Below are 12,588 nucleotides of genomic sequence, written 5' to 3' on the forward strand. Positions count from 1 at the left end.
TGGGGCTAGCAGGCTCGAAAATGCGCTCAAATACAATTTTGCACTAAAATTGCATAAAATACCACCACATAACACTTGCGTGGATGCCGCCATTTTTCTTTACAAAAACAACCAAGCGCCGGAAGTGAGCATGTACATTGAAAACACGTCATGGCCACCATCTTGTTTGCTGATTGCTAGTTTGAAGCAGCATGCATGTTGCTACCGGCATAAGACGATGGTTTTTGCATACCTACTAGGCGAGATCAAAGATCGTTGTTCGAAATGCACATTCAGTTTGCGTTCCCCATGGCCGATGACTCGGCACAGTTTAGTCCAATCACGTGAGGCGAAACTGAATACAAACTGAACGCACGTTTCGAACAATAATCGTTGATCGCAGCAGTGCATTGTGTAGTTTGTGCCTTGGCGAGAAACATGCATAAAAAACAAGGAAATCCACTGCCCTCCAACATGGAATTGTTCATGGCGCTTGAGATGGCAGTTGCAGCGTGGAGTGTCACACTTCTGGTCGCGATTGAGCGACTGAACGGGAATATGCATTCCTTGCTTTAAGAACACTGGTTTGGGTGCCACCCGACAGGCATCGCGTGTGGATTTGGCACTGCACATAGATTTGCACTAAAGGGCCATAATCTCGATTGACTGCCTTCAGGTACACAAGATACGATCACTTCGGCGCTCGGCACCGGACGCGTCGGCGCCTACAGGCGACAGCGTGCACTGGAGAAATGCCGCTGCATGCGTGGAGCGCTGCTGCTCTGTGTCTGGTGCCGAGTTACGCAAAATCTCGCAAGAGTGATCGTGTCTCCGAAAGCAATTGACCGAGAATACGGCTCCACGGCAGTACTGCCTCTGCTGATCGACGCACGTGGAGTGCTTTGTACTATCGGCAATGCGGTTCTAGTATATCTTCGAGCAAAGCTTTCCCAAGTTGGCTAACGGAATTTTGACAATAATGTTTTGTTCTGCGATGCATTACCTATCTGTGCTGTCTCTTTTCGCAACAACAAAAATCCCACAAAGGCAAATTTTTTCGCGTTTCCTGCCGATTTCATTATTGGAAGGTTCAACTGTAGTACTCCTGTAACTGGAACTAGCACACATTAGGGGTGTGTGGATATATGAACACTACAGAATGCATAGAATAGTCTCCTGACTTAAAATTTAAAATATTTTCATAACAATCTGCATTCATACAGTTTTTACTGACTGATTACCGTATTTACTTAAATCTAGGCCGACCCCGATTCTAAGCCGACCCCCTAAAGTCCGAAGCCAACAAAAAATATATATATATTACCTCGAATGTAGGACGAACAAAACAAGCGAGGACAGTGTTCACAAAATGCAAACAGCATTTATTGAATGTGAACGTACAGAGCTCATTCAACGTCGTCATCGCTGCTAGACTCGTCACTGTGTTCCTTGTCACTGTCACCTTCAAACAGTGCACTATCTTCGGTACTGTCAAGCGCATTAGATATGCTGCACTTTTTAGAGGCGCACACAATCAAAGTAGCTGGGATGTTGTCCCACGCTGCAGCTACCCAGCCCACCAGCTGCGATAGCGATGCACATTTGATGCGGCCTGTTGCCGTTAGCACGTGCTCTTCGTCCGTCAACCAGTCCATGTAATATTTCCACAGACAATTCTTGAAAGGTTTGTTGATGCAGACATCAAGTGGCTGCAACTGGCCCGTCATGGCACCCGGTATGACAGCGAGGTCCGTGTTTGCTTGGGCGAGCGCAGCCTTCACGTTGTCGGTCAAGTGCCCACGGTAAGAGTCGACGACAAGGAGCAACTTCTTTGTCAAAAGGGCTTCCGGATGCCATCGCCACACAATCTTAACCCTCTTCCACCATCGCACCCGTCAACCACCCATTCTCATTTGCCCGCACAATGACATTTCTTGGGAAAGTTTCTCGAGCAGGCAGTGTCTTCCTCTTAAATATCATATAAGGAGGGAGTTTATGTCCATCAGCTGTGCAGCACAGCCTCACAGTTGCGTGCTGCTTCTTGTAGCCCACAGAGCGCATCTTCCCTTCCTTGGCACCCTTTTCATTCACAGTGTATGCCACTGGCATATCAAAATACACAGCCGTCTAGTCAGCGTTGCCGATTTGCCCAAGGTTGTAGCCTGCCGATTCCCTCTTTCGCAGCATGTAGCGCTGAAAAGCTATGAGCTTTCTTTCGAAATCGCTTGGCAGCTTCTGGGTGATCGAACTGCGACGTCGGAGGCTGAAGCCAAAGCGCTTCATGAATTTCTGAAGCCAGCCGCAGCTGGCTTTGAAATCCTTTGGCTGGCACGAGGGAAAATCATAAGTGTGTTTATTCCACCTTTTTAGGCACGCATCTATGGGCTAATGGTTAGAGCATTGGGCTGCTGTGCTGGAGGGGCTGGGTTCCAGACCAACCATCGAACATTTTTATTTATTGATACTCTTTGCTCCAGGACACATGTCAAGGCCACCCTCAAGATCACACAGACGGCCAGAAACAACATACAAACCACAGAGTGTGAGCAAGGAAAAAAAAAAAAAGAAGACTGTTGCTTAAAAAAAAAAAGAAAACTAGACATGGCTGACCTGTTCTTTGCCATCAGTAAATCAACAGTAATCACGAAGCAACTAGCTCGAACGAAACCGTTGTTGACTCACTGGACGGCTGGCGTTGGCCTGGCCGTCTTCTCTCGCATGGTGCCAGCTGCCGGTGGTTCTGGCTGGCCGTACTTCAACCGCCGCTCCCGGGCTCTGTCCCTGTATGCCTGCAGAAACATGGCAGTGGACATGACTGCATTTTATGCAGTGTTTTGCAATTTACTGCAAATAGTAATCAGCGCTAAAGACGACAGGCCAGGAGCACAGTATCACAGTTCTTGTCGGTCAGCGCTCGTCCAGTGCAGTTCTACGCTTATTGTCTGTCAGCTTGCCATTGCTTTAGCCACTAAGTGCTGGCGATTCATCTGCTGCAGATATTTACCACCATGCATTGAGAACTTTCTTTTTTCATTATAATCTGGAATATTTCACCTACTTCCTAGCAACATGTCATAATTGTAACAGCTGTATCAGTAAGTAACAATGAGGTACTGTTATTTATTTCAGCTTAGCTCCTACTTTTCTCTGGAGGGGAGAAAAGCATTAAAACTGACGGTGTGTCAATCTAATGAGTCATCGACCAATACGTCTGAGTGGACCAGGATCGCCTCAGCCAGAAGGCTGAAATATTGGATTTCCCAGAAAATAAGTTCGCTTATTCCACACGTGGCCAACAAAGCTTGTCCAAGCACTGCTGCCTGCACATACACTTGCCTGTGCCCTGGTAAGTATGCATTTTGACCGTTGTCACGCTGTTGCCACAGATAGATGAAAGTGTGATCAATACGTACACTGAATCTGTATGGTCAACCTTGCTCTGATAACCTAATGATTGCGGGTTTATTTGCAACTGTCACTGCTCAGCGCTTCCCTCACTTAATCGCAGTACCGGTAAGTGTCAAACGTTGAAGGTGCAGTTAGTGCCACTTGAAGCTGTTTCGACAGATTCTGAGCAGCGAACAGCCAAGCACTTCATTCAGATACCTTGTATAAAGAATGCTAAAGATGATTTCAACAACATACCTTGTTCAGAAAATATCAATTTAGATTTTCTACACTGTGTTTTGCGAGTTTTACGCTCACTGCACCTCCCAGCAATGCCTCCTTCAGTGTAATTGAAAATCTATCTCAAAGGCCATGCTTTCTTTCAGCACTGCAAAAGGTGCTGGACAAACATCGGGGCCATTGCATTGTCAACACCCATTTAAATGGCAACATGAAACAGTGAGACGCAAGGACATGCAGCAGACTTACCTGACCCTCTGCACCACCTGAGCCTTTCGACAACCGTAGAGTTTCCAAGTTTTGCTGCAACAATAGAAGCAAAACATAAGCCACATCAAATGAGGGCGTACAAGCAAAGAGTCATTATGTGTCCCACCTCATCATAGGCCTGTTGTAGGATCGTGCCGAGTATGAGCTACAACGAGAGCGCGCATGGCAAATCCATTGCACGTTGTAGCTTATACTAAGTGCGATACTATGTGCACTACGGGACAGCGGCCTTTCTCTGCAATCTCCAATTACTGTCCTCTTGCACCAGCTGACACTGTGTTGCGCCTGCAAGTTTCCCAATTTTATCACCCTACGTAATTTTCTGCCATCCTGGCCTTTCCTAGGCACTCATTCTATAACTCTACACATTATGTGGCCTACCCAGCTCCAATTGTTCCACTTCATGTCAACTAGATGATCGGCTACCACTCTTCGCTCTTTAATTTGCACTGCTGTCTTCCTGTCTCTTAATGTTGCACGTAGCATCTTTCATTCTATTGCTCGCTGCATGGGTGTCAAATTCTTAACAAGCTTCTTTGCTAACCGACAAGTTTTAGCCTCCTAAGTTAATACTGGTGGACGTGCTGATTTTTAGTACAAGACAGTAAATAACATATTCACGGCCACATGCTACATCTGCACTTTGCATCATCGCAATGATATGCAATGCACATCAGCCGGTGTGATGGGCGAAAGAAAATGTCTTCGTGGCATTCATATACAGTCGCCGACCGATTTTCCGGACTCTAAAAATTTGGACATGCCCGATTATTCGGTCAGCTTCGCAGCACCTCCATTCCCCCCATAGACCATAATGTATAACAACTGCCGAAAGTTCGGACATGTTGCAACCTCTCGTCTGATTTTTCGGACACTCCTTGAGCCAACTCGATCGAGAGCATCATGCACCGACTGTGACCGGCGCATAGTTCGACTTGCTGAACGCCATTTTTGCTTTGAACAGAGCCTTCTTGCTGCCCCACGAAATGGCGCTACTGGAAATCCCCGCTCATCATCATCGTTTCTGCCTGGTTCGATAGAGTGGCTCTACAGCAGTTCCAGTTTCAGCTTAGTAAGCCATGTCAAGACAATCCAGCAGCTGATTTGTTTCTTCGCGCACGACGCTGCGAGCAGGCTACGTTTTTTGTTTGTGCGACTGGTGTCGGCACGGTGGTGTTTGCTTTGTGTGCTGTGTCGAGGTTTTGGTGATCCAACGCGGCGTACGGAAACATCGCGTCTAGTGTTTAATGGCGCCGACAGTGCCCGCGCAGACTTCGCTGGGGAATGCCGGCAAGCGGGTGCCGGGAGGCTTAAGATTTGTCGCCTTCCGATGTGCTCCCTACTGACGGGGAAAATGTTCTGCCGAGACCTGTGCAGTGGTTGCATTGCGATTCCAGACACCGTCTCATTTGACAGTTTCACAGGTGCTGACACTGCAGTACTGACATGCGCAGAACTCAACGACGGCGAGATCATTCGTCAGGTTTCTGCTGCACCGCCGGACGATGACTCCGAGTCGGAAGATGACGCACAATGTGCTACGCTGTCGTCGCATGCGGAGTGTGTAAAAGCAGTGACTGTGCTTTCAGCCACTACCGTACGACCCTCTCCGAGATTCAGGCTTATCTGACTGCGCGTAAACGGAACAGCGTGCAACGGCGCATTGACGATTTCTTCAAGCCTACTGCCGAGCCCGAATAAGCGCGTGGAAATAAAGGATTTCATTTTTTTTTTCTTAATCTGCTTTTTCGAACACCTGTTTATTCGGACATTTCCGCAGTACCCGTGAGGTCCGAATAAACGGTCAGCGACTGTATAGTCTATGTCTGCGATCTGTACTGTCTACCTTCATTTGTTCTTTGTGCTTTCGCTATAAATAAAGTATGCATTCTGAAACAACACATGAAACTAGCTTGCTTGCCTTTGCTAAAGAGCAGACTGACGTACTGGCAAAGTTGGGTGACACTGTTCTCGCTCTAAAAAAAAAAGTATCTTATGTGCCAAAACTATGACCTGATTAGGAGGCATGCTACAGTGGCCGACTACGGATAAATGTTGTCCACTTGGGGCTCCTTGACGTGCATCTAAATCTCGGTGCAAGAGCCTCCATCGAAGTGCGGCTGGTGCGGAGGAGGTGGAACCCGCGACCTGGACCTCAGCAGCGCGACGGGTTCGCCCCTCTCTCACCTTGTGGAGTCCCGAGAGCTGGACGTGCTTTGAGAGGACTTCACGAGAGGGGAACTGGCGCTTGCAGAGCAGGCAGGCCAGTTTGGTCCAGTCCAGCAGGTGGCTCTCGTCATTTCCTTCCGCCTCGGAATCGGAGTCCGAGCCGCCCCCGTACTCTGGTACCAGCGTCTCGCGTGCACTGGTCACACCGACTGTAGCACAGGGCAAAAGTTGCAACATGAATGCTTGCATTGCTTCAACTGTTGGAAGTGCCAAAAATAAGAAAAAAAATTAAACAAAAGATGAAAGGCTGCAAGGCAGATAAGCAGCAAGCTGTCTTCAAACCCTTGCTGGTTTTGATGCGACAGTTAGGGGCGTGCAAATACTCAAATATCACCAAATTAAATATAATATTCTATGTTTGAATAATTCAATTCGTGAATTGAATATCTGCTAACAGATATCTCTAATATCCTGTATGCAGTGAGTCATTGGGAGTGGTTGGTACCACAATGCATGCAGCCTTTCCACGGCTCTCAATCTCGGTCGGTACAATGCTTGTTAGTCGGCAGGACCGATCGAAACGATAACGAGACGCAGAAAGAGGGAATGGCAACACGAGCAGTGCGAATTTTGAAAAGTGGGAAAGCATTTGCGAAGATAGGCCCAATTAGCCACCGGAAGGCATGCAGACTGTACCATAAAGGCGTGTTCTGTGTTCGCACACATATTCACGCAGCTCAGTTTTTTGTCCACACGTCAGTTTAAAGGGGTCCTGACACGGTCGTCCAACAGTTCTCAGTTCAAATTTGTAACCGAGTGTGGAGGGTCCCAATATGGCCATTCACACAAAAGAATTAAGGTCTCAGTGCACATTTTAGCCTAAAACTTCAATTTGAAATCGCTGCCTTTCAAGTCCTCCTACCGATACCAACCACCATTTTGGCAAAGCTGTGACATCAGGAACTGAGGGGCCACCTCTGTGTCGTCTGCTATGAAACAGTCAGAGACCACATCGGAGGTCTTTCTACATGTGCTCTAGCACCCAACGACGTAGCCAACGGCGTCTCTGTGCCCGCAATTCCTTCACTTGCGCTACAAAAGCAGTAGCAAACTGCAGAGATGTGCCGAGATGCACATGCAAAAACAAAACAACACATGGCAGCCATGACGTATTTCCAGCTCCTACAATCACTTCCGGTGTTTGCAGTACACACAAGCGTGGCCTTCGAGAACGGCTTCTGTTGTCCGAGGGAGCCGTTTTCTGGGGTGCCCATTCATTTCCTCACCACTCAGTGTCACCAGACTGCTTTACGGTTCAATTGCAACATAAAACATTCAATACAAATTTTTTTTCTGCACCAAATGCACTACAATTTTGAGAGCTTACTGTGGGATGCGTATGTTTTAACATGCAGTGCATAATTTAAACTAAAGAAGTGGTGACTATGTTGTCCTATGAGCAGACAACCTTCCTGCTCAGCAGCCATCTTGTTTAGATAGCAAAGCAGCCGGCAGCTTTTTCTAATTCGGCGCTGTCTTTGCAAAGCTGTATTCCATGACGACTTTGTCAGAATAGATTGTGTATAAATCCATGTGCTAGCAACGAAGCTCTCTAGATAACGGTAACAGATCTTGAAGCAATTGCTACCAACTCGCCTAAGCCAGTACCCTCCCTAAACCTCGAAGGCTATGCTTTTGCTGGCTTCGTGCACCGGTAGCAAATTGGGACCTGGAAACATCTCATAGACGCCATGTTTTAGAAACCACCCACAAGAATGAGACTCAAGATGGCCGCTGTCTACTTTGCCATCTAAAGCAAGTATTAACACAGCCAGGGAAGCCTGAACTCACCGGCAGCCAGGGGGCTCTCGGGCACACTGGGCTGCAGCAGACTTCCGCCAAAGGCTAGCCGGTCCACCGTGGTGGTCTGGTGCTTCTCGAGGATGGCAAAGCCCGCGTCAGCCGCCGCCGACTGCCGCTCGTCGGCCAAGCTCTGCGCGGAGGCCACCAGGCCCTGCTTGGCGTTCTCCTTCTTTTGGTTGAGCGTCTTGGCCCAACGCTCCATGTCCTGCAAGACGGAGCGGACAGCGATACACACACATGCACAGTTGTTGCAGTCAACAATTAACAACGAAAGTTTGCGCGAAGGATAGTTAGTTCTTTAAGATAGAAAAAATTTTATTCAATGGGTAGAGCTATGGGCGGTTGCACTGAGCGTTCAGATCCCACCAATGGAAACTTAATTTTGAAGACAATGTCTGCATTGGCAACTTACTGCTGCTTTTCCGTATCCAGTATGCTGTTTCTCACATCTGTTTCAAGCCTCTTTTGTGGGCCAGTTCCCAACATAACACAGTCTAAAGTCAAGTGCCACTGGGTTTGTATTGATGATGATTATGACGATAACTGATGAAAAAGTTGGAAGGCAATTCAACCTCTAGTTAACATCAATACAATGTCGCTCCAGCGCAGCTCTCAAAATTAATTGTATGGTTCATACTAACCAGTCTCACACTCAGCTCACCTAAGAAGACTGTCCATCATCGACTTCAACTTATCGACCTTTAATTGCCTTCCAACTTTTTTCATTGAAGAGGCTGTAAACGAGGCGAGGCAGGAACCTACCTACCTAAGCCAGTAAGTCTGGTAAGAGGCAAAGAATGCTTTGCTTTGAAAGTTATGTTACATGTCAAGGTAGTGGCAACCAAGCCATGCTAATGTCTTTGGTATTTCTAGAGATTTACATGTGTCGCTGGAGAGGCAGGAGAAATGGCTGGTCGGGGATCGTTGTTCAAGCAGAATATTTGTGGACCTCGCAGAGGACGGCATGTTGTGGTCAACAGAGAACAACAAAGAGCTGTATGACATCGACAATAATGGACAATTCATTCTGCAAAAGTAAATGCCGCAGGTTTCACCCTTACTAAAACTAGGAGGTTCATGGCAAATGATGGCTGTTACTGACCAAGCTTTGCAGCAGCAACATACACCAGAACTCGCATGATGTAACCACCAACATGATTATCAGTGACCACTATGCCACTAATTAATTTTTTGATTAGGGTATAGTTTAGGGGATCTGATGTAATTACAGGATTGAAGTCGGGCAGTAGTCAAAGCATACCATTTTACTAGAAACTCTCTTTCGATGCAGTGTATACACGGCAGGCAGTGCTACTTAAAAGACTCGTACTTTTATCTCACAAACTATTATGCAACTATTACATGAAAGGTGCCGTAGATTAAACAAATTTACCACCAAATGAGCGGAGTGACCCATTTCTGCAACCAATGGCCACAGCGCATTGCTTGCGTCGCTACCAAAGCATATTAATTGTCGCACAATATTGAAGTGCATAGGTGCATAAACAATGCATAATTTCACGTAAGCGTACCTCCACATTATAACTTTATTACATAAAAAGTTATTCTTTAGAAAGTGTTGCAGACAAAACACTGTACTGCAAAAAAAGTGTGTAGTGAGACTTGTATGATCGCACTACAGCTGAAACCCGCAATAACGAAATCACTTGGTGCGGGAATTTCATTGGCACAAGAATGAGACAGAAAAGACTGGGAAATGGCTTGCAAGACAAAAATTTATTGCGAAAATTCGGCAAGCTTACTTCGCCGACCCTTGTCTTGCAGCAACTTGACAGCTCTGCTTTGACATTGCAAGGAGTGGTTCATCGTCATGTAGCCATGGTGCTCGCCGAAAAACGAACAAATTGTGTCGAAGGTGTCTAACACATCCCGTGGGTTTGTCTTCTCTTAATGTTTTGCTCCTTGGTGGTCCTCGGTGTTGTCAGCTTAGCACACGTTACTTATGATGGCCTCGTTGGTCATCTCGTGCACCAACATCTTTAACCACACAAGGACGGCATCTGGAACTTAATTTTCCATGGCACAAAGTTTGTCCCATGCATTGGTCAGCGATTGTGGCATTGTCATCAAGGAGTGTGCCTTTGGGTAAATCTTCCTCCGGTGTTTTTCGACCGGCGCATGATGTGTGCTGAGTGGTAATGAAGCCAGCATGCATAAGCCAATTTGCTATCAGGGCAGGACACATTTCACTGAACCATTTCTTAGAGCACCGAGAACAGAGACCTTGTTTTCCATAATTGCAGACACCGAGCTGCAAGCAATTCCAAATTCGTCGGCGATCTCTTATCATATTCCTACCCTTTTCAAGCTAGGCAATAACTGCAGCCTTGTCTTGTAGCGTCAAACGTTTATGCTTTTTTGGCGGGAGGCACCATCTTGGCAGACTGGCAAAGCAGACGGTCCAAACGCCACAAACACAGCTGAAGCAGCCTAGCACCAACCGCACACACCAGGCACACTGCACACACTATCGTGTGCGTGGTACACAAAGCGCCACTGAAGTCTTCATGCGCGGGTGTGGATTTGGCTAGTCAGTGATTATGCATCCGCATGCCATGCAGGCATTTCACTTCGCAATAATTAACCCATGCCGTCATGGCACACAGGATATAAATGTACCCACTGCGAGGTCACCTCTGCTTTATTTTGGCTTCTCTTTATTCATTTTTTTAACCCTTTGAAGGTTTTCGGCGTACATGTACGGCGGCGGTTTTCTGTCCCGCAAGGTCTTTGCCGTATGGGTACGGTTTCGACCCTCCATTTGAAATTTCGCGCCATAATAACGATGCGTGCTCACCGGGAGGTGCTGCCACCTCTTAGCAATTACAAGATGCGTTTGAAATTGGTGCTACGTTCTTGGGGAGATAAACAAGAGCTGATTGCTAGCTTCAGCGCGTCGCTTAGACTGCGGCAACACCCCTTTGGCGGTTTCGGTTTCGCCGCGTGATCGCAACGGAGGCGCGCGAAACGTCATTTTTTTCTTTGCCGGCACTCTCTTGCAGGGCAGTGAAAGTTGATTTCTATCTTGATTGGCGCTGCTCTTAGCTTGCTTATCAGCGCCGTTCGCGAGGTATTCTCGCTCTCAGTGGCAACGCGCTTTCACGGTTTCGGTTCCGCTGCGTGATCGCACCGGAGGCCCACGAAATGTGGTTTTTCTCTTTGTAGCCACGCTTTCGCAGGGGCGGCGGAAGTTGATTTCTATCTTGATTGGCACTGCTCTTAGCTTGTTTATCACCACAGCTCACGAGGTATTCTCGCTCTCCGCGGCAACACGCTTACGCGAGAGGGTGCCTCAGACCTCTGCCCAAGGCAGCCACACGCAGAGATGTCATGTGTGCGCCAACACAACTCCTCGCTCAAAGAGAACAGACACGAATTTTAGGTGTGCAGACTGCGATAAGGCGCTGTGCGTAAACCCGTGTTTCAAGGAGTACCACGCTTGGAAATACTATTTAACATTTTGCAGTTCTGAGTGATGCCAACACCAAAATACTGTTCCTAATTATTTTTTACTATTTATTCCCGATTTTATACATTTTGCACATTCAAGATCCGCAATAAAGTAATTTGACCACCTGGGAAAGTTTTTTTCGAAATAATTCGACCCTCAAAGGGTTAAAAATTAATATTAAGTTTACGGTTAGAACACTGTCCAGTATTCACCCGTTACGAAGAACAAACCACGATCATCACCACCACCATTGCTGTCGCCTGTTGCCAGGTGCAAGATCTCCAATACCATTTTTTTTTTAATGGCGGCGGCTATGCAAGCACACTAGGATGGTAGTTTACGCAATTTAAGGGCATGACCAATGCACCTGAGAAGATTTTAGACACTGTTAGCGTTACGCGAGTAGATAATACAGTACATATACTCTTGTAATCGCCACAGGTTTATTTTCCCCTCTAAATTTGGGTTGGAAATTGAGGGTGCGGCCTTTACATTTACAAAAACTCACAGCATTCTTTCTTTCGCAAATATTTTTGGTGGTGCTTGCTTTTATTGAAGTACAGTAATCACTTGTACTGGCTCTTGCTATTCTTGGCTATTCCTGTGGGGCATCACCTGCTGTCTGCAATAAATGGTGAAGCCCCACAGACCAGCTACGGCAGTGTCTCGGAGGCAGCCGCCTAAATCTTGGAGGCTGTGCTTTTGCTACCTGGGGGCGCTAAATACTCGGCACGGCTGCCATGTTTTGCTACTGATTAAAAAATAAATAATAAGCTTCGGAATTCTCGCACCACACAACAGATAACGCTGCCAATCTTCTTAAAATCAATGGTGCAGCTTATACACGGGCAATTTTTTAAATATACCTTTTGGAGAATTTTTTTTACAATGTTCTGGGTGCGGCTTTGGCACGGGTGCGGCTTTGGCACGGGTGTGGCCGTTACATGAGTATATACGGCACGTGGACTGCGGTTGCAGAATATTTCGTTAATGCGGGATTGCTGTCAAAAAAAAGTTTCGTTGTCGTAAGTCATGAAATGCACCGACTCCTATGGGTGTTTGCGGGGGATTTCATTATCGTGGATTTCGACTGTACTTGCATAGCATTGCCTGCTATTACGAAACAAAGCACAGTTTCGAGAATTGAGTACTCGAATTTCGCTACAAAATGCTTCGCTGTTCCAGTTATTAGTACGTTTCTGCACCGA

General features: G+C 46.9%; 1 protein-coding gene across 3 annotated transcripts in view; it reads right to left on the reverse strand.

Moving 5' to 3' along the window:
* Window positions 1-12,588, reverse strand: part of LOC142592594 (RNA-binding protein 5) — a 67,880-nt gene that overhangs the window by 6,338 nt on the left and 48,954 nt on the right. For all 3 annotated transcript variants that reach the window (XM_075704129.1, XM_075704130.1, XM_075704128.1), the window contains 4 exons: window positions 7,897-8,113; window positions 6,064-6,254; window positions 3,856-3,909; window positions 2,662-2,768 (listed from right to left, as the gene is read on the reverse strand). In XM_075704129.1, the coding sequence (XP_075560244.1) occupies window positions 2,662-2,768; window positions 3,856-3,909; window positions 6,064-6,254; window positions 7,897-8,113 (569 nt within the window). The remainder of the gene's footprint in view (window positions 1-2,661; window positions 2,769-3,855; window positions 3,910-6,063; window positions 6,255-7,896; window positions 8,114-12,588) is intronic.

Source organism: Dermacentor variabilis, chromosome 9, assembly GCF_050947875.1.
Source record: "Dermacentor variabilis isolate Ectoservices chromosome 9, ASM5094787v1, whole genome shotgun sequence".
Classification (NCBI taxonomy): domain Eukaryota; kingdom Metazoa; phylum Arthropoda; class Arachnida; order Ixodida; family Ixodidae; genus Dermacentor; species Dermacentor variabilis.